This window comes from Clarias gariepinus, chromosome 7 (assembly GCF_024256425.1).
Source record: "Clarias gariepinus isolate MV-2021 ecotype Netherlands chromosome 7, CGAR_prim_01v2, whole genome shotgun sequence".
Classification (NCBI taxonomy): domain Eukaryota; kingdom Metazoa; phylum Chordata; class Actinopteri; order Siluriformes; family Clariidae; genus Clarias; species Clarias gariepinus.
In genome coordinates, this window is record NC_071106.1 from 23398266 (window position 1) to 23421606 (window position 23341).

The following is a 23341-nucleotide window of genomic DNA, read 5'->3' on the forward strand; positions in this document are numbered from 1 at the left end:
AGCCTCCTGGAATAGGCTCCATGCCCCACGCGACCCTGAATATCGGATAAAGCGGTATGAAAGATGAGTGAGTGAGTGAGTGAGTAACATGGCTGCCAAATTTTCCAGATCTCAATCTGATCAAGTATCTCTGCGATGTTCTGGACAAACAAATATGATGCATGTAGCCCCCACCTAAGAACTTACAGGACATAGATGGTCTCCTGCCACAGTACACCTTCAGAGATCTTGTGGAGTCCATGCATTAATTGATTAGAGCTGTTTTGGTGACACAAAGGGGACTCACAAAGTATTATGCAGGTAGTTTTAATGTTATGGCTGATGAATGATGGATGTCACAGATATCATTGTATGGTAAAACATTCTGTTACTACTGTATATTTTTTTTAGCATTTATTGCATCATTCTCTGTTTGTCCATGGTACACATGGTACAGTCTTGATGACAGAGGAGTTTGTATATTCTGGTTTCTTGGTGATATCACATGCTGCATTTAAAATCTTATTAACTTAAAAAAGTGAAAGGGTATAAGAAAATGACTGTTTAGTGTCTATAAGTGACAAAACCTTTTTACCAATTTTTTAGCATTCCATGGAACTATAAACAATTTCAAACTCCAATACATTGTTCATTAATAAATTTACATTGTAGTTGTAGACAAATAATTTTACATTGTGCCATATCACATCACACTGACATTTTTATGTTGCTATTTTTTTTTTATTATAATTTAATTGGAGAACTGCAGTCTATAGTATGTTTTTTTTTCTTACGTATCTCATGAGTCATATTTCTGAATATACTGTCAACTGACTGTTCTTGCAAGTTGTGTTATGATTAGAGTGTACTGAGCTAACAATCTAAAGATAGAAGCAAGTGGAAACTTTAGACATCATTTATCTGTCTAAAATGATTCCCATTTTCTTTTGCCTTCAGCTCCTCAGGTAATGCGAAAGATCAGGGGAGAACCATTCTCAGATGCCTTGGGTCACTTGAAGCTGTGGTGTCAATTCTTTAATGTGGTCAGTGACTCTACAATAAAGTGGTTCAAAGATGATATAGAGATTGCAGAAATAAAAAGAAGGTAACGTTGCTTCCCTACCCTTCCTTCCCTAGATGTGATCACACATATGTTACTTATTTCTCAATTACACTTTGCAGAGTGCATATAAAAATGAACAATGACTATTGTTTAAAGTGCTATACAAATAAAAATAAATAAAGCAAATATTAAGAAAATTAACCTGTTAGCACACAATTGACCATAAAATTATAATAAAAAATAATTACATGAGAATCTATCTTTCTCAGTGCAGGGGATGAGAGTCAAGTAGCACTGGCCATTGTTCAGGCATCCAACAGAGACTGTGGAGTATATGGCTGCACAATCAACAATGAATATGGCACAGACACAACTGACTACTTACTCAGCTCAGATAGTAAATTTGCTTTTGGTATTTAATTGATCAATAAAAACAAACAAACAAACAAACAAAAAAATATCTTCAAACCATCTTTACTCTTTTGCAGTACTGACGGAGTTCTTCTTACGGGATGATTCAGAAGGTAAGGGCATTTTTAAGAACACATGCACTGCTAATTGTTTCAGCAGTAAAACTCCTCTATATGTCTTGTTCTGCATTCTCTTCAGTGGGAGAGGAGATTGAGATGACCCCCTTGCTGTTCAGCAAAGGCCTTGTGGACCCTAGCTACTGGGGTAATAAGTTCTTTGGTCGCATTATGATGGAGGAGCTGCAAATTGGGGACGGATGTGCACACAAAAACAGCAGAGCTAGGGTCATCTATGGTCTGGAGCCTATCTTTGAGTCAGGAAGCACTTGCATTGTCAAAGTGAAAAGCCAAATTGTGTATGGGACCAAAGAAGAAAACTGCTTGGCTGAGATAAATTTAGAGATTACTAAACAGGTGAGTTATTCCATTAATTCTGTTAAATGCATAACCAAGAATAAAGGGCACATAGTAATTTCCTTATTTCTAAGGACTTATTACTAATACTACTAATATTACTAAAACAATTGCACTTGCAATAAAGGGTGTAAAATGTGTCTATTTCTGTTTCCTTAGGAATGTAAAATCCAGAACACAGTCCGGGAGTACTGCAAGATCTTTGCTGCTGAGGCAAAAGCAATCGATAAATTTGGTTGTGCTTTAGAGTAAGTCTCTCTCTGCATTACTGAATTAATGCAAAAAAAATTTGTATTTCCAAATATTACTTTTAGGGCAAAAATGCAATGGCTTATTCATCAATAGATAACAACAACATATTACAGACATATTTAAAAATACACTACTTTTCAGACATACTCTCTTGCTTTCTCTCTTTCATTGAAATAATAATAAAATATATAATAATAATAATAATAATAATAATAATAATAAACATTTTGTACATGTTCCTAAAATTGCTGTCTACCCTGTCATTTTGGGGTAACTGCCCCCAAAAAGGTGACAGTACTAGCCCAAACCTCATTTACATTTAATGAACAAATGTTGTAAGTAAACAACAATAGCATTTTTATTTAAAATATAAAAAAAATCATCCTGCATCTTTTGGTGTGCCAGCTTACACTGTCCTTATACGGCTCTTTGTCAGGTTAAATCGTTCAGTGACAAGCCTGTAAATTTCCATGTAAAACAGGTACATGCCTCAGACACTTTACCCCAAATAAAAGGTCTTTCTGAGTGTTATAATATAGTTGTAACATAACAGACATACAAATCGAACAAACGTTGCGCACTGAATGGTAAACCTAAACCGGACATGCGGATTAATAAACAGAGATGTGTTTTTCTTAGCCCAACCCCCATGAAAACGGCACATTCGGAGGAATGCTCCCCTACAAGAGGTTGTGCGCGGACCACTGAAATTCTGTGGGTTCCGAAATTGACATTGCTATAGTTTTTTTATTCACTGGAATAGAAGAGATGGAAAATTTTCTTATCATAATATGCGTTGTATTGTTATTGTATGGGCATGTTATTCCACAAGTTCTGACGCGTATCTTTCTTATTGAACTGATTTACTCACGACTCGGACATCCATGAATTCTTTGTCTCTTCGTTTATTTTTTAACGCCAAACGTTCAACACTTCTTTCAGTTTTCTTGCATAAATCCACTATGGTTACAACAACTTATTTGCTGTATCTTATTGCGTTTTTTTGATTATGGTCAAAAGCGTGTGCTCTCTACAACTTCCATATCCTGACAACTTCTACCATGCGTAATAGTCACGCAACCACGCAATTATGGAATGACGTCACAGAACAACTTACGATTATCATAAATGAATGTTTAACTAATAAACTTTAAATAAACACACAACAGAATCCTAAAAAATTAAATATGGCTCTTACATTTCCAGCCCCTAATTGACAGGCAGGGAGACTGACAATTACATTTTTTAATTTTTTTTTTACGATAGAGTCGTGTAGTTTTACCATTCGCATTAATCATCACTTTAAACCTTCTAAATGTATAATATTTGCCCTAGAGTGTTTATATCTTTGCGTACCAAATAAAAAGTCATAACTAGTTATGACATACTTAACAGTCCATTTCACATATGAGGCACAACTTGTCAATGGGTCTTTCCAGTGTATTGGTCTTAGTTTTAACCAGCACACGTCTCACAAGTCCTTTTTTATCAGGGACCACTTTCGTGATTCGTCCGACGACCCATGAATTTTTTGGAGAAGACTCATCAATTATTAGAACTACATCTCCAATCGAAAGGTTTTTTCACACTTGAAACCATTTTTGACGCTCCAGAAGCAAGGGCAAATATTCACGCACCCATCGCTTCCAGAATAAGTCAGCAAGGTACTGAGTTTGCTTCCACTTGCGACGTGCATAAATGTCCTCTTTTTTGAAAAGTCCAGGAGGCAGGTTTGGCTGTCTTTTCATCAACAGCAGGTGGTTGGGTGTCAGGGGTTCCAGATCTGTGGGATCGTCCGTAGCAGTGGTAAGGGGTTGATCATTCATTATTGCTTCCACCTCACACAGGAATGTATGCAAGTTCTCATAATTTAGTGTTTGTTTTTTCAGTACAGATCAAAGGATCTTTCTGACTGATCTTATCTGCCTTTCCCATATTCCACCGAAATGAGACCCAGAAGGTGGGTTGAATATCCATTGTATTCCCTTTTGCATGAGAACGCCTTCCATTTTTGACTGATTCCACTGTTGGATAGCTTTAAGCAATTCAATCTCAGCACCTATAAAGTTTGTTCCATTGTCACTTCTCATGACTGACACCTGGCCTCTTTTGCACACAAGGCGTCGAATGGCATTCAAACAGGAGTCTGTATCCAGTGACTGCGCAACTTCAATATGCACAGCTCTTGTTGTCAGACAAGTAAACAATACGCCATATCTTTTAACATTACTTCTACCTCGTCTGACATCAAAGGGTCCGAAATAGTCTACCCCTACGTTGGTGAAGGGTGGGTGATCTGGTGTTATTCTGTCACATGGCAGTTCTGACATCTTTTGTTCACCAGTCTTTGCTCTGATCTTTCTACATGTCACACAACTGGAAAGAAACTTTCTCACAAGGGAGTTAGCAGTCGTAATCCAGTATTTCTAAATTTTGAGAGCATATAATTCCTTCCACAATGTCCAACCTTTTCATGAATGTCTCTTAAGATTAAAGTTGTGATACGTGAATCTTTAGGGATAATGATTGGGTGTTTTACATGTTCAGGCATTGCAGACTTACCAAGACATCCTCCAACTCTCAGCACTCCATCCTGCAGTACTGGATCTAGTTTGGAGAGGCAACTGTTCCTTTTTACAGATGCATCACCCCTTTTCAACTTGGAAATTTCTTCTTTGAATTTTTGGTTTTGAATAAACTTGATGACTTCGTTTCTGCTCTTGTTAAGTTCTGAATTGTCAGAGACTTGTGGTTTTCTGTCATTGGGTCATCTACACGTCTTTTATCCTTTTTTTGTTCTCTGTTTAAGCATGTCCTTCATATGAAGAATCCAGGCAACGGATCTTTTCAACTTGTACCAGTCAGAGTGATAATTGATCAATTTGTTCACGGCCTCCGTGCTCTCTGTAGTACTCACGAGATTCACTAAAGCTAAATGTTTGATCTCGTTATCGTCCTCCTTTATCGACAGGTCATGAATGTTCTCAGGCCATCTACACTCTGGTTCTTTGAGAAAAGAGGGACCATGGATCCAATTGACATTTTTCATAAATTTTTCACAGGATACTCCCCTGGATGCAGAATCAGCTGAATTTTTTGTGGTATTGACATACCTCCACTGCTGTGGCTTGGTTGACTCTCTTATAATGGCAATTCTGTTGGCAACGAAGGTTTTAAAATGAAGTTTTTAAAAGTTTCTAAGTACTGTGTTGACTGCCTCAGCAGATGCATTGCTGTGGTTTTCTTATGCTGTTTTCCTAAGGGCGAAGTTATCAACACTAGGAGACAATTTTGCACCAAACAGATGAACGACCATCTTGTATTCGACCAAATCTTGATTTACATCCCCATTCGGACACCATAGGAAGCGCAGCAAATCTTTGTCTTTTTCCGGAACTCTCACCTGAAAATACATAGCTTCCACATCTGCCATCATGGCCACTTCCTCTTGTCTAAAGCGTGTAAGCACTCCAGTGAGTGAATTTGTCATTTCTGGTCCCTGTAGGAGCTCGCTTTTCAATGATACTCCCTGGTAGCTGGCAGCACAGTCAAAGACCACCCTTAGCTTCTCTTCTGAGGGTAATATACACCATGGTGAGGTATATAGCACACTTGACCATCTTGTCGACTCAAGTGAAGTGTAAGGACCTTGACTGCATGACCTTCTTTAAATATGTCGTTCATGAAGTTTGATTACTCCTGGTGAAAAGAGCAGTTATTCTTGAATTTTCTTTTGAGATTCAGTGCGCGCTGCATGGCTGCACTTTAGTTGTTGGGCATTTGAATAGCTGCTTTCTTAAATGGAAGACCGATGTAGAAGTGATTGTCGGTAAACTGCAGAGAGTTAGACACAGAGTCTAAAAACTGATAATCCTCTTGTGACAACTTGGCCTTATCATCACAATTCCGTTCAGGAAAATCATGGTTGTACTGTTGTATCAGCATTTGTTCTACACTTTTGATGGAAATTCTGTTGGCTGTAATACTCGCTTGCTCATTGTCATACATGTTTTCCTCTACCGATTCTCGAAGAGCTTGTACTGCTCAAGAAAGTATAACTTATCAGCATCACTATCAGCTCTAGATTCAACAACATGTTTAAACGCCTTCATAAATGACCTGAATTTAAGCGGGTCTCCATGAAACAAAGGAAGGTCGCGCTGAGGTAAAGAAAATTGCCTTTGACTATTCACAAGCATTTCTGAGATATCTGTCTGACGTTGCATCACTTTCTGAAGCTCTACTGTATTAATATTATGAAGTGAATATTCATTGTCTTGGGTAAACCGTTCCTTCAAAGTACTTGTCTTCTTAGGTCTGACACTTACGGGCACACTTGAATGGGCCTCCCTTACGACATAATGACATTCTGCCATATTTTGATAAAACGCCATACTTGTCATGTTCATTATGTTCCGATTTGGAAACATATGCACCACTTGATTCAATGACCACACTCTGTCTTGCAGGATGTTGTCATTCTTCACAATCCTGATACACCTTTAATTTAGCATCGGACATTGCAAGCGCCGTTTCGATTGTCAGCTTTTCCATTTTAGCCCTTAAATATGCTCCTTTAGTTTTTAATTGTGCCTTTAGTTGTGCTTCCTTAGTTTTTAATTGTATCTTTAATTGTGCTTCCTCCATTTCTAATTGTGTCTTTAATTGTGCTTCCTCCATTTCTAATGTCTGCCGTTCTTCTAGGGTCGCTGCTTTAACCAACAAGTCTGCTCTGTTAGCTTCTTCTTTAAGACGAGCTGAGGATGCTGCAGGACCTTTTGGATACTGCTGTAGCTACACTTCCAGGTTTATTAGAAGCGAGTGTCTTAGACTCCACCATTGACACGCTGTCCATTGGTGAAACTTCATCGTTGAATGTTTAAGACATCTTAAAGCGGTTCCAGCACACGTCCGCAATCCACAACTCCACTTTTGCCATGAATTCTGTGCAGCACACATGTTCGTGTTCTTCTCCATTTAAGCACAATCGCACATCTACATTGTTGCTTTCAATAAAGTCTTTTAGCACCCCTTTATACTTACTACACTTAGTTTCAACGTCATTCAAATTGCAAGCATTGTCCATAAGCAACTCTATTGCGTTGGATTTTTGGTGGGTTTTCTTCCGTGTACTCCGGTTTCCTCCCACTTTCCAAAGACATGCAAATTAGTCTAACTGAAGTTCCAAAATTGACTGGAGTGCATGTGTGCCCTGCAATGGATTGGTACCCTGTCCAGAATGTACCTTGCCTTGTGCCCTAAGTCTCCTGGGATAGGCTCCAGGCTTCCTGTGACGCTGAATACAGGATAAAGCAGTTTAGACGAATGTATAGGTGTAAACAGCTGAGACATTTTCACATCTGGGGAGGGGTAAACTATTTACATTTGAATGTTGTCTGTACCATTTAACCCAGAATTCTGGATTGTTCATTTGACCCAGCCAGTGGGTAAAATGACACTCTACCTGGGTGAATGTTAAAGGGCTGGGTTATTTTATTTGACCAGTGGGTAAAATTAACACTCTTGCTCAAGCACTTTTGATACATTTCATTTGATTTAGTAGATAAGAACATTTTGTTTTCAAAAAAGTCCCAAAATGTACACAACTTCACATAATGTAAATAAATCGTCACACAATTAGAATGCGAATAACTCAATTTTGACAAAAATGTCAGATAGAACTATATAATCCCATGGTAACAATTTGTGAAATATAAAGTAGCTAAATGTAACATAAACACTCTTTGTAGAACAATGAAACCAAGAGGCCCTGTAAATCTGTTATTTAGAAGTTTTTAATACAAATCTTATAATGCCAACATGACATCAAACATTCCCTATCTTAATAGTTAAACTATTTAAACTATTAAACTAGTTATTTTACTACTGATTCATTTACTTCAAAATAACATAAAAAAACAAGGAGAATAAAACTTTAAAAAAGATTATTGATTAATTGTGGAAAAGCTGAAAAAAAAATGTTGTCCTCAAATATTTAACAGATGAGGACCCATGTCCATCAATCTGATATATCAATCTAAAAATTTACTTTTTTTCCACCATAATTTGCAAATAAATTCTTTGAAAATCCTACTTATTTTGTCTCTCATAGTTGAGGTATAGCTATGATGAAAATTACAGGCCTTTCTTATCTTTTTAAGAGGGAGGAGTTGCATAATAGGTGGCTGACTAAATACATATTTTCCCCGCCGCATATCAAATTTTAAATTCTATTTTTTAACTTTAATTTGTGGGTAAAATTTTTGGGTAGGTGCTGGTAGGTAAAATTCATGATTTTTGGGTATGTCACAGAGGCCTGCAGTTTTTGTGCTGTAGCCCTACTTGATTCGCTCCATCTTAAAAAGGTTGACCAAAACACATCAAACCATTTTGGTGTGTCAAGTGAGAGACATGAGTTTTTTTTTTCCCCTTCAGCCCAGACATGTAAAAAATATAAATGATTGTTGTCACTGGCAGGGAACAACCAGTAGTTGCTAGATATTCCAACATGGTAGCCTCCTAACTTCAATTTCTCCTTGTTCTTTAATCAGTTTTGAAGTGACATAGTTTTGTTAGTAAAGTCTCTGTTTTTCCCCATTTTCTCGAATTTTAATCTATTATTTTCATCCATAACTGTCGACAAAAAAGTCAATAAATATATTTTTTTTACATTTCAGTGATTTCCTTTCCACATCAATTATGGTTTCTGCATCAATTATCATTCAGAAATTTGGGGAAACACTAAGATTTGAGGAGATTGAAGAACATTGCGTGTATATTTTAAAAAGAGCTATTTAATTTCTGTTTTCCCACAGCCCACACCAACTCTACATGTGGGTCTACATTTACAAATATCAAGTTCAAGTTCAAGTAGGCTTTATTGTCACTTCAACCATATACAGTTACTACACAGTGAAACGAAACAACGTTCCTCCAGGACCAAGGTGCTACATGCAACATAAACTTACAACATAACTTAACAGAGAAGCTAAACTAGCTAACTAAGGGGCCTAGTTAGCTGGCTAGCAGAGACAAGACAGATAGTCCTAACATAAATTACAACATAAATTAACAAAAACTAACTAAAACTAACTAACTAAGAAAGACTATCTACAGGTTTTACAGACAACATAAAGTGCACGTGCAAATGTGCAAACGAGCAACAACAAAGTGACAGTGCGGCAACGACATATCAGAACATAAAATATGGTGTTGAGGTAGTAAACATAGCAGCAAGAATTGAGGAATTAGTTCAAAAAGTAATGAATATTGTGCAAAAGAGATAAACAGTGAAGCATTTACAGATTTGTGTGTACGATAGTTTGGTGATGTAGGTCAGTGTGTCTGCGTTTGTGTTGATTAGTCAGTCCAGTCTCAATGTTTCGATGTATTGATGTTTTGATGTAGTTGAGTTAAGCTGAGTGATAATGTTTATGTGTGTCTATGTGTGTGTGTTTATCAGTTCAGTCCCTTTTCTTGAGGAGACGGATGGCTTGTGGAAAAAAGCTGTTGCACAGTCTGGATGTGTGTGCCCGAATGCTTTGGTACCTTTTTCCAGATGGCAGGAGTGTAAAGTGTGTGTGAGAGGGGTGTGTCCGATCAGCCACAATGCTGGTGGCTTTGCGGATGCAGCGTGTGGTGTGGATGTCTTCAATAGAGGGAAGAGAGACCCCGATGATCTTCTCCGCTGTCCTCACTATCCGCTGTAGGGTTTTGCGGTCTGATATGGCACAATTCCCAAACCAGACAGTGATGCAGCCGCTCAGGATGCTCTCGATAGTCCCTCTATAGAAGGTGGTCAGGATTGGTGGTGGAAGCTGGCCCTTTCTCAGTCTTCTCAGAAAGGAGAGACGTTGTTGGGCGTCCTTGTGCAGGGAGCTGGTGTTGAAGGACCAGTTGAGGTCCTTCTCCAGGTGGACACCCAGGAATTTGTTGTTTTTTCGACAATCTCCACAGAGGAGCCGTTGATGCTCAGCGGAGAATGGTCGCCTCGTGTCCTCCTGAAGTCAACAACCATCTCCTTTGTCTTGTCAACATTCAGAGACAGGTTGTTGTTGTTACACCAGTCCGTTAACCTCTGCACTTCCTCTCTGTACGCTGACTCATCGTTCTTGCTAATGAGACCCACCACGGTCGTGTCATCAGCGAACTTAATGATGTGATTTGAACTGTGTGTTGTTACACAGTTGTGAGTCAGCAGTGTGAACAGCAGGGGACTGAGCACACAGCCTTGTGGGGCCCCAGTGCTCAGTGTGGTGGTGCTGGAGGTGCAGTTCCCTATCCGTACTGACTAAGGCCTTCCGGTCAGAAAGTCTAGGATCCAGTTGATAGCGTCACAGGCAGGTGATGTCTACCTGTAGTGAGTGATGGCTTGTAAGCCCTGCCACATGCGCCGTGTGTCGCCGCTGTCTATGAAGTGGTTGTGGATTCTCTGGGCGTGTGCGCGCTTCGCCTCTCTGATGGCCCAAGAAAGTTTGGCCCTTGCTCTTCTAAGAACCACCTTGTCTCCCGCTCTGAAGGCAGAGTCTCGGGTCCTCAGAAGTGCACGCAGCTCCGCAGTAATCCACGGTTTCTGATTGAAACATGAGATGATATTCTTGAAGACAGTGACATCATTGGTGCACTTGTTGATGTACCTGGTCACTGATGACGTGTACTCCTCCAAGTCAGTGAAGTCACCGTAAGTTGCAGCCTCCCTAACCATGTTCCAGTCAGTGCTCTCGAAACAGTCCTGAAGAGCAGAGATGGCTCCTGCTGGCCAGGTTTTCACCTGCTTCAGAACCGGTTTTGAGCGCCTGACGAGTGGTCTGTATGCTGGGATTAGCATAACAGAGATGCGGTCTGAGTAGCCGAGGTGGGGGCGGGGCTCTGCCCGATATGCGCCGGGGATGTTTGTGTAAACAAGATCTAACGTGTTTTTCCCTCTCGTTGCAAAGTCCACATACTGATGGAATCAAGCACTGACTTGAGATTTGCATGGTTGAAATCTCCAGCAACAATAAACAGTCCATCCTGGTGTGTATTTTGCAGTTCACTGATCTTTGTATACAGTTCCCATAGTGCTTCCTTAGCATTAGCCCTAGGTGGAATGTACACTCCGATAATGAAAACAGTGGTGAATTTCCGTGGTAAATAAAAAGGTCTGCATCTAACAGTCACAAACTCCACTAGTAATGAGCAATAACTAGAAACTAGCACAGAGTTCTTGCACCATTTCGTGTACTCTGTCGCTGAGCCATGTCTCCGTGAAAACAAAGACACAGCAGTCTCTAACCTCACACTGTGTAGCCTGCTGTAGTTGGATGTAGTCCAGTTTATTGTCCAGGGAGCAGACGTTGGATAGGATGATGGACGGGAGAGCCGGCCGGCTAGGGTTTGTTTTTAGCCTAGCACAGACTCCCGCCCGCTTGCCGCGCTTCCGCCTACTTGCGCACCGCTTCCGATGTCCCCTTCTCTGGCCGCCGGCATCAGACAATGCCGAGGCTTTGAGGCCTGGTTCGCACAGCAAGCCGAGGTCGCGTAGCTTTTTCCGCAGCTCATCGTGGATGTCCTTACTCGGGCTATTTAGGAAGTGTCTGGCTGTTGTATGTATGGTCACCAGTCGCGAGCTACTGCCGCGCCGCCATCTTGGATCCCATATCAAAGTAAAAATGCTCATATTTGTATTTGTGTCTGATCATTACCAATCTGCCTTGCACAATTTCTTCCATTACTTATGAATTAAACAGGAAGTTTTTGGAAAACACCTGTCATGATTTCCTGTGCTTGGAGACAGACGCAAATGCAGGAAGTGATTTCAACGAGTATTTATTTAAGTTCAATAGTTTAAACAAGACAAAATAATCAAGGCGTTCAGAGAACTCCTCAGACTGGGGCTGCAGGTGGTCGGATTCATAGAAAAAAAAACGAGTTAAAAGAAAATCACAACCAGAGTTGCTGGATAACGAAAGGGCTAAGTGCTCCTCAGCTACGAACTCAAATTCGTTCAGATGTGGTACAAATCCGACCTCGCCCCTGCAGACACCTTTCAGTCCTGAGAAAAACAAGAGACAGTGGAGATTAAAACCCCTTTCAGGCCAACAAAAATCACAGTGCACGGACAGGCATCTACGGGTTCGGCTGGTTTAAATAGACACACGGAAAAAGACACAGTTGAACTTGATTTAGTGTTTTCGGGAGACATATACCAATGTAGACACACTAGGGGGAGACAAAGCTGCGGCTGAGTAAACCGGAGAACCAGATCTTATTCCCCGGGACCGTGGTGGTACAGGTGTAACAACAACTCTCTGGATTTAGTTGCTAAATGAAGGTTCTATTCAGCTGATTTTATATTGAACTCAAAATTCTATAAGATTTTTTGGAATATGGAGATATATTGCTCCAAACGTGACTATCTTATATTTCAGGCTCCTCAGCTGTAGTCCCGAAAGACATTGTACTGTCTATTTCTGCCCCTCAAATCTGTTGACATCAGTGGTTCAACAAAAACTACACTTACTATTATATACTGACCATTGAAATATCGTGATATATTTGAACTAAATATTATAAAACAGTTATAATTTAACTGAATCTGCATTTTTTACCTTTCAGTGTACACTTTCTTCTAACTTTATTTTACTTAATCTACAACAATTTGTTGATTCCTGACTCACTCAAATAGCAAGACCTTTGACCCTGTTGGTTGCTCAGGTGTTACACCATTTAATTGTGCTGCATTTGAGTTGCCTATATATGATCATAAATTAGTCTCATTCATTTATTCATTCATCTTCTATACCCTGTATCCTGTACAGGGTGACAGGGTCTTGGAACCTGAAAAACACGTTTTTTTTTTTCCTGTACAAGGATTCGGGTTCATTTGTTTAAGCTAAATAAAATTTAGTGGGGATCCAAGATGGATGTGGTAGCACGCAGCGGCCGCTATGGAGCCAAATAGTGCTACTTTGTTTACTTTGTGTTTGTAGTGTTTACTCAGTATATGGACATCGGCGCAAATGATGTTACCACCCCAGACCCTTTTACAACTCAATAACTCGGTAAAATCCATTCAAGATGAGCTGCGTGAGAAGATACGCGACCTCGGTTTGCTTTGGGAACCAGGCCTTCAGTCCTCGGCGTTGCATGATGCCGGTGGCCGAAGGGGGGAGCATCGTAAGCGCTGCACGAGGAAGCAGAAACGCGGCAAGCGGACGGGAGTCTGTGCTAGGCTAAAAACAAAACACCTCGCGGCGGTGGCTTGTGTGTTTACATCAACACGAAATGGTTTAAAAACTCTGTGCTAGTTTCTAACTTTTCATCATTGTTGCTGGAGATTGTGACTTTAAGATTTAGACCTTTTTATTTACCACGGGAATTCACCACCGTTTTCATTATCGGAGTGTACAATCCACCTAACGCTAATGTTAAGGAAGTGCTCTGTGAACTGTTTGCAAGGATCAACAATCTGCAGAAGACACACCCCGTCGCTGGATATTTCAACCATGCAAATCTTAAATCAGGGCTTCCTAAATTCCAATTGTATGTGGACTTTGCAACAAGAGGGTATAACACACTGGATCCAAGTGTTGTGTCTCACAATAGCTGATGTGAGGAAAACTCAACGTAAAGTTAACCCACGTAAAGCTGCTGGACCAGACAACATCCCAGGCAGAGTGCTTAGAGAATGTGCTGAACAGCTGACAGATGTTCTCACGAACATCTTTCTGAGCAGCACCGTCGTTTTCACATGCTTTAAGTCTACCACCATCGTCCTCGTGCCAAAAGAGCCTTCTGTGTCCTGTCTTAATAACTACCGCCCTGTTGCACTCACACCCACTATCATGAAGTGCTTCGAGCAGCTCGTCATGAGACACATCAAGACCCTGCTGCCCCCCCTCACTGGACCCACTCCAGTTTGCGTATCGTTCAAACAGTTCGACAGATGACGCCATCTCCACCACACATCACCTGGCACTGACTCACCTTGACAAAAAGGACACTTACGTCAGAATGCTGTACAGATTTTAGTTCAGCACTTAATACAATTATCCCCCAGCACCTAATTGGGAAGCTGAGTCTATTGGGCCTGAACACCTCTCTCTGTAACTGGATCCTGGACTTTCTGACCTCAGGCAGTGCGGATTGGAAACTATACCTCTAGCACCACCACACTGAGCACTGGGGCCCCCAGGGCAGTGTATTCAGTTCCCTGCTGTTCACGCTGCTGACTTATGATTGTGTAGTGACACACAGCTCCAATCAAATTATCAAGTTTGCTGATGACACGACCCTGGTGGGTCTCCTCAGCAAGAACATTGAGTCAGCGTACAGAAGTGCGGAGCCTAACGGATTGGTGTAAAGACAACAGCCTGACTCTGAACGTCGATAAGACAAAAGAGATGGTTGTTGAATTGAGGAGGACAAGGAGCGAATACTTCCCGCTCAGCACCGACGGCTCTTCCGTGGAAATCGTCAAGAGCACAAAATTCCTGGGTGTCCACCTGGAGGAGAACCTCACCTGGTCCCTCAACACCAGCTCTCTGCACAAGAAAGACCACCAATGTCTTTTCTTCCTGAGAAGGCTGAGGGAAGGCCCAGCTTCCACCACCAATCCTCACCAGCTTCTATATCGAGAACATCCTGAGCAGCTGATCACAATCTGGTTTGGGAATTGTGCCATATCAGAACGCAAGACCCTACAGCGGATAGTGAGGACAGCTGAGAAGATCATCGGGGTCTCTCTCCACCACACGTTGCATCCGCAAAGCCACCAGCATTGTGGCTGACCGGACACACCACTCACACTCACTCTTCACCCTCCTGCCATCTGGAAAAAGGTACCGAAGCATTCGGGCACATCCAGACTGTGCAACAGCTTTTATCCACACGCCATCCGTCTCCTCAACACAAAGGGCGTGGACTAGTAAACACACACACAAACTCACACGCACACGCACACACACACACTGATCAACAAACATACCAACCTGAAATTGCTTTTTTGCACAATATTTGTTATTTGCACAAAAACTATTTTCTACTGCTATCTACAGGTAAATGTTTACTGTTTCTCATTGCACTACCTCAAATTACTACCACAGAGCATTGAAACATATGTTATGTTGTCACTTTTATCTGCACATTTGCACGTATACTTTTTTGTCTCTTCTTAGTTAGTTAGCTAGTCAGTTTTTATTAATTTACGTTGTAACTTTATGTCGTACAGTATGTAGCACCTTGGTCCTGGAGGAACGCTGTTTTGTTTCATCGTGTACTAAACTGTAAATGTTTGAAATGACAATAAAAGCCTACTTGACTATCTGACTTGACTTGATTTAGTGTATCTTTAGTTACGTGAGAGTTCTCGTTGGATCGCCTTCAGTAAAGGGAATCATGCCGTTTTTAATTGGTTGGTGCGCTGGATTGAGATGACGTCTTTAGGGAATGCCCTCGGAGGCGTGTTGGTTGCCAGGTTACCAATGATGGCGCTCTGGGAATTCTGCTATGGGCCTCTTCATTGCACATCAACGTTCATTGAATACACAGAGCGTTCATTTGATACCAAACATCCCATGTCTTGCATACCCATTCATACCTTTATCTATAGCAGGGGCTATACAGGATGATTACACTACTTAAGTTTATTATGAACATGTTGAACACAACACAAAGGTATCACACATTCTATATGAGCATACATGTAATTTTATATTTGCCCTACTGGCATACTTTAACTTTAACATTCTACATATCCCTAAAGCATTGTATGTTGTCTGTTCTGGGGAATGGTGAAGCACGAAATGCATTCTCAGGGTCAGCAACTTGCCAGGGGGGTTGTGAAAGTTACTGTAATCCACACCATATCCAAAGTTACTGTAATCCACGAGTAAGGATATGAAATGCTTCTCTTTTGTGCAAGGGAGTTTTTCTTTGCAGATTTACACCACCTGAGCCGTGTAACCGTTTCTTTCCTTATTTGCTGATGTCCTGAACTGTCTCTTCCTCGTTCAATGGCTTGCTGATTTGCATCATTCAGGTCGGGGTTGGTGAAAGCCATCTGGATTTCCTCTTTTGACCAGGTCACGTTTTCAGCTGCTTTACACCACTGAGAGAGATAATGTTATCAGCAGGGTACCGTTTTGCTGGAAGGTGACAGATTCACGTCTCCATTTGAGATGGCTTGTTAGTCTCTATACCTGCATATTACACTAAGCTACTTCTGATGAAGGCAAACTAAATTCTTGTTTTCCATGGTAAACCTTATCTTGAAACCATGTGCATTGCACTGCTCAGAGTGATTCCTTTCAAATTTATTAATATTTATCAACAACTAGCCTCTTCATAAAATAATTATAGCTTTACCATCAACTTCCTTACTGATACTTCTTTTTCCTGTTCTCTATCCTTTAAACTCCCCACTGAATTTAAAATATAAAAATTGTATACTTCATTTTAAATCTTCCTCACATCACCTCAATCCACTGCCAGTTTAGCTGGTAAAAGCCTGTATGCCCTCACTCACCTCTTTCATACTGTAACTTTTATTATTCACTCCTCGTTTATTTGTTTTTATTTGTTTGTTTCATCATCTCTAAAAACAGTTGCAATAACTTGTTAAAAGGCGCTAACCCTCATAATCTCAACAATTTCTGTCCAATATCAAATCTTCCTTTAATTTAAAAAATCCTGCAAAAAGTAAACTTTTTTAAACTTCTAATGGTTATTGATGCTGGAATACATGGTGCTGCATTAGGGACTCCCCAGTAAAATGCTGGTGTTGACACCCGAAACGCTGCTTCCTCTAATTCAGGGATTTTTGGTGTCCTCATTGTACTATGATAATAGACTATTTTTAAAACAAACGTTTTAAAAAAGTTTGAGAGAAAAAACAAACACACTTGCAGTCATACTCACACTTGCTCTGCTCACTTACTCCTAGCATTTACTCAAAGAAGCGGAGAGAAAAAGTGTTCGGTAATGTTCGGTATATTTTGTGCAGAATACAGGCAGTGATTATGGCAGGACTAGATATGAAAGCATAATTAAAAGGGAGTCCCCAGATCTGCTCCCTTCATCTACGGAAATACTATTCACAAAAAAAATAAATAAAAAATTTGCCTAGATTGTGGCAGAGTCCTAAATACTAATTATTTTATAAATGTAATTTTGTTAGGAAAAGCCACCTGCTGAAATATTTATTTTACTCAGTACAATCCAATACCCTGCCTGCACCTTTTGAATGAAGTATTCATGAAAGATCATAAAATACCAGAAGTTTACTCAGGTAATATGTGCCAAGACCATTCAGTGCTTTATAGGTCAATAGAAATATTTTAAACTCCTTAGATCCAGACTCTACTGCTGTGAACATTTTAATTTCTACTTGTGGTTTTCGCTACTTGCTGTTTATTATCACTTGTTCTCAAAGAGAATGATACCCAAATCCCTTATTTTAACATAATTTAAGTCATAACTGTAAATTTCATACCCTTATATAAAAACATTTCGGCCTCAACATTTTCGGCCTTAATTAATCAATTTAATTAATGCTAAATTTGACTGGGAGTAGAGGCAAGGATGGGTCATATATTCTGGTTCTATTAAAGGTTGTTACATTCTGTGGCCACAGATGTCTGGATCAGATGATGTCTTTGTTTTTTTCTTTTTCATGCCAAGACAGATTTAAGTTGGGAGAGTATTGTATGTAGCTAGGTACTATTGCTAGTCACAAACCAAGTGTAAAAGGAATTAAGGTCATATATGCTGCCCTTAGTCACAACAGGAAGGCTGAGGTTCTTTTCACAGATGTTTAATTTGCTCATTAACACAGTAGAACTAAATAAACAGGACAAATATTTATCAGAAATCAGTTACACGTTCAATTATACAAATAAGATGCATACAACATTAAACAGAGAAATTAACAAAAATATTTTCACATACCACTTTTGCCTATTTGTGCTCTAAGAGAGGGGGTTTGTCTTAAAATTTTTTGGTCAGATGGCTTACAATCATCAAGAGAAAATTCTCACATGCAACAGCATCGCTCGTCTCCTCATGTTTCATGTTATTATAAATTATTAGTTTTTATAACTGTCTTAATGTAAAAACTGAGCAAAGTTAAGGGTAAAAGTAAAGAGGTTTTGTTTGTGATTGTTTCCCTATTGTGGGGCACTGGAGGAGAATTTCAGGTTGCTTAGCATGTTCCTCACAAAGGAGAGCAAACCTTTTGGACACTGGGAAAAGGGTGATGTTTCTGGCAGCATGTCTTATCATTAGGTTTAGCTGCATGATTATGCCACTATGCTGTTACCCACTTGTTACCCACTAGCTGTTTAAAGAATAAGCTGTGGTACTAGGAGAAAGAGAAAAGTACAGCAAATAGTGATAAAAACAGGGACTACATGACAGGAACAAAAACCATGCAGGCTCTGTTGGGCTCTCCTGGAAATGGAGCTTATGTTTGGTGTCCAGTTAATAATAATAATAATAATAATAATAATAATGTTTTATATACAAATTTCAGTCACTTCTGTAGGTACCAATACAGAAAATAAATGAAGCACCAGACAATAAACAAATAAATAAAAACAGTATAAGTATAATATGATGTATGAGATTTAATTTGAGTGCAGCCTAAAATCTGTTGGGAAAATGCTCCTGAACAGTGAAAAGTGTGAAAGAGTATGGAAAGGATCTGCCTCTGCATGACACTACACTGTTGCCACACAGTTGAACAATTAGATAATTGCATAAGTCTACTGAGGTACCAATGTTTCATCACAGTGGCCAAATATATAATATATAATTATATAATTATATAATTATAGAGTGGAAAAAAGAAACCCACTAATTTTATGTCCTTGTTCTGGAAAAATAGAGTGCTTCCCTTATATTTGATCTACCGGCCTGCCAACACCATCCCATATGCAACAATGGAGGCTGATTTAAAGGGGTTGTACTTGAAATACTGCACAATGGACAGCACGGGGAGACTGATTGTACGAACCACAACTGAAGTGGAACAAAAATGTTGTACATTTCAGCACTGGATCTATCAGTGGACAAATGGCAATCTACTGGTTACCCAGCTAGAAGGTTAAGTATATTTTACGATTCATTATTTCATGGAGATGAGGATCTACCTTACTGCAGAAAATATTTTTAACCATATAGATACCATGTCCTAATATTCTTGTGTATATCTTATTGGCTAAATTGGGTTGTATATCTTTTTAAGTGCATGTGTTTAATTCAATGTTGAAAATTATTTTACCATTTTATCAAGATAAAATATTCCTTCATTCGTCCCACAGTGGTGAGGTTTTTTTTTTTACAGCGGCAAAGAAAACTGTGCAAGTATAAAGTAGGGACAGTACAGTAAATAAATACCAAAGAAAAACAATACAATCGTTGCACTAGGGTAATAAAGTTTAAAATCTTCTTGCATAGTTTCCATTGCAGTCAATTGCACGAGGGTCATATTGCACAGTTTAAAATGGCTGCAATTGCACACAAATGTATATATATATATATATATATGTGTGTGTGTTTCAGGTATGGACACAAAGATCACAAATGTTAAGATTGCCACCAAGTCCAAAGGGTTTGTCAATATATTGTATTATATTATCATATTTTATGGCATGTTCAGGATGTATTATGACTTTCATATAATTATTCATCTACAGCTATCAGAGTCTCACAGATGAAAGCTCTCCAAAGATATTGGAACAATTTGTCATCCAACATCAGTGCAACTATTACTGTGGGTTGCTGGGCCTGAGGGCTCTGATGACCATGGATTCTTTTCAGCAGTCAAAGTTAAAGACATCCAGGAGTCCTTTGATGGCTCGTAAGGTGGGTCTTGCTGATTCATCCAGCCCACAGCTTCTGAAGAAAGGCTCCAGTAGCCCTCAAACAGGCAAGAAGGTCAATTCTAGTCCTAAGATAGCCAAAAAGACTGTTGAAGATGGGAAGAACAACCCTACTACCAAACATAGAACAATGGAGATTTCCAAATCGGTCTGAAATGAGATAAATATTTTTTACTGGGAAAAAAAATTAAGAAGCCATCAGAGTATTCTCTTTCATGTTTTTTTTTTTTTTTACTTTTAATCTTTTCTTAGTCCTATTGCTCTAAATTAGGGTGGCCAAAATTGACCCTTTCAGTGTTTATCTGTAGCTGGGTAGCGAAATAAATATTTATAAAAGTGGTTCATCTGTAAAGCAAGCCTGCATAATTCCACTGATACTTGCATTAATCACCAATTTTGATTTAATGTGTTTTTACAATTAAATTTTATTGTGGTCAATGTGTGTAAATTTTAAAGTAACCAGAAGGGCACTTTAATTTCAGTTAATTTCAATAATGAAAATCAGTATCAAAATAAACAATAATAGCAAGTATGATAAGTTGTGTCCTTATCATAAAAAATCTAATAAAATAGTGGTGAACAGAAACATCATACAAAATATAATGTAGTTTTGTGTAAAACAGAACACTACATTATATTTTGTGAATCAGGTGTAGTGGTTCAGAGGGCATATGTGAATCTTTTATAACTCACTAGACATTTTATTAGGAATGCCTGTACATGTACCAATTTCCGCAGTTATCTAATCAGCCAATCAAATGGAACAATGCAATGCCCTTTAATCTTGCCATGTAGACCATAAGCTTTGGATAATGTTTACATCAAACATTAAAATGAGAAAAGAATGTGTTCTAAGTGATTTTGACCAGTCATGATTGTGGGTGCCAAATTAAACAAGAGTCAATTTAATGTATAAAAGCATAAGCCTTATACCTTAAATAATTTTTAGCCTTATAATATTTCCATTAGCATATGGTAAACTAACCCAAACTAATAAGTAAAAGAAAAGCAGAAACATAAACGTCAATCAAAAATAAAAAGCATAAGCGATCAGCAGTTTGATTGCAAGTTGTAGTTTTTAATTCCAGTTTTTCATTTACTGGATTAATATGTTTACAGTTCTAGACTTAGGACTATCATTTGAATATATATAGCACATACAACTCTCTCTCTCTCTCTTTCTCTCTCTCTCTCTCTCTCTCTCTCTCTATATATATATATATATATATATATATATATATACACACACACACACACACACACACACACACACACACACAACACAACACATAAACACTCTCTATAGATTATTGAGAATGTGTTGAAACAGAGGCGTCAGAATTTGCTACTAACAACATAGACTAAAACTGTTGTGTGTCAAAAATCTAGTCTGGTGGTGCAAGTGTAATGGCTTAGGGAATGCTTTTATGGCATACCAAAATTATTACTTTTACAGCCCATTTAAGTACTGTTGCTAAACATGTGCATCCTTTTATGGCCACAATTTGCTTTAATCTTTTAGCTACATTCAGCAGTGGTAGAATGGAAAATGAATAGTATGAAAGTGTACCTAAAATTATTTTTGCAGCAATTGCATGATGCAATCATGCCACCATGAATCTGAATCTCAAGGGAATGCTTCCAGCATCATGTGGAATTTATGTCATAAAGAATTGAGGCTTTATTAAGAGTTTTAAGAAAGTAAGTCCCTACCCAGTATTCGTGAGTGTGTAACACTGAAAGACTTTTCCCCATTTCTGTGTAGTGGACACACCTACTCGGGCATACATACTCACTCTGCCCAAGCACACAGAAATACAAACACAAAATAAAAGATGTTTTAGAAAAAATACATTGGCTTACTGTAGTTGTGATCACGTTACTCTCTGCACCAAAATAAGAAGCGAATGCGTGTCACATGATACTTGATTATATTTGGTACTCATAAACCAAGAATCACTTGTTTATCTGAGTGTTCACTGTTTTTATTTTAAAAACATTGTTCAATAATACTGAAAATATCCAAACTATGAAACAACACAGATGGAATTATATAATAAAACAACTCAGAATATGTTTTATGTTTTAGGTTGTCCAAAGTAGCTACATTAGCTTTGACAACAGGTTGGCACACTCATGGCAGTCCCTTCTAAAATTCACAACTTACTCACCTGGAATTATTTGATTCATGTACATTCTCTCACATTTCATACACATTTCCAAAATTTAATTTTGATCCTGTAAAGCTGCTTTGTGACAATAACCATTGTCATTTAATTTAATTAAATAAATTTCAATTCACAGTTGTGCCTTGTCAAAAGTGAATTTGTAATATTTATTGCCTTTTGTTTACTACATAATTGTTTACAAATTTTATAACTATATAATCTTATACATGTTTTTTCATAATTTGGATGTCTTCAGTATTTATGTGCAATGTTGAAAATAATAATAATAATAATAAAAAGAAGAAGAACAACAATGGTAGTGTGTGTGTGTGTATGTGGGTGTGTGTGAGTATTGATATATTGTTATGGATATGATGGCACCAGAATTGCAGGTAAGGCCTAAGGTTTACTTAGAAGGTAAACACTGCAATTAAAAACAAACAGATAATCATAAACTGAGGTCAGTAAACAGGCAGGGGTAGGTCGATCTACTAACAACATGAACTAGGGCAAATTCAAACTCCAAATCAGAAATTAAAGCATGGTCATACACAGAAAACACAGTCAATAATGCAGTTCCATTTATATCTGCTGCTCATAGCAAACAGGTGTGTCTGATTAGTACTCAGGTGAACCAGAGCATGTATGCTGGGTGTTGTAGTTTGTTTCTCTTATACTCATGGGCTTGTTTCTATTTGTTGTTGCCAGTGGCCTGACATGTATATATCAGTACTGCATCTCACAAAAGTGAGTACACCCCTCACATTTCAGGAACCACTTTATTATTTGTTCTCATGGGACAATGCTATAGAAATGAAAATGTAATATACTTTAGAGTAGTGAATGTGCAGCTTGTATAGCAGTACAAATTTACTGTCTTCTAACAACACCTCAACATGCAGATTTTATTTTAAAAACTGGCAATAAAACTTTATGCACCTTAAGAGAACATGTCAAAACTGTGTCCAAAGTGACAATATTTTGTGTGAGCACCATTGTTATACAGCACATCCTTAATTCTCCTGGGCATGGAATTCACCAAAGATTTACCTGGGATCCTCTTTCACGCCGCCATAATGATATCATGGAGCTGCTGGATGTTAGACACATAGCACTTCGCCACCTTCTGCTTGA

General features: G+C 38.8%; 1 protein-coding gene across 2 annotated transcripts in view; it reads left to right on the forward strand.

Annotated features, from left to right (window-relative positions):
• alpk3a (alpha-kinase 3a) overlaps window positions 1-21307 on the forward strand; it is a 49164-nt gene extending 27857 nt beyond the window's left edge. For both annotated transcript variants that reach the window (XM_053500452.1, XM_053500453.1), the window contains 8 exons: window positions 937-1084; window positions 1312-1439; window positions 1531-1566; window positions 1652-1926; window positions 2086-2174; window positions 19043-19260; window positions 19720-19768; window positions 19854-21307. In XM_053500452.1, the coding sequence (XP_053356427.1) occupies window positions 937-1084; window positions 1312-1439; window positions 1531-1566; window positions 1652-1926; window positions 2086-2174; window positions 19043-19260; window positions 19720-19768; window positions 19854-20193 (1283 nt within the window). In that variant the 3' untranslated portion in view covers window positions 20194-21307. The remainder of the gene's footprint in view (window positions 1-936; window positions 1085-1311; window positions 1440-1530; window positions 1567-1651; window positions 1927-2085; window positions 2175-19042; window positions 19261-19719; window positions 19769-19853) is intronic.
• Window positions 21308-23341: the final 2034 nt, after the last annotated feature.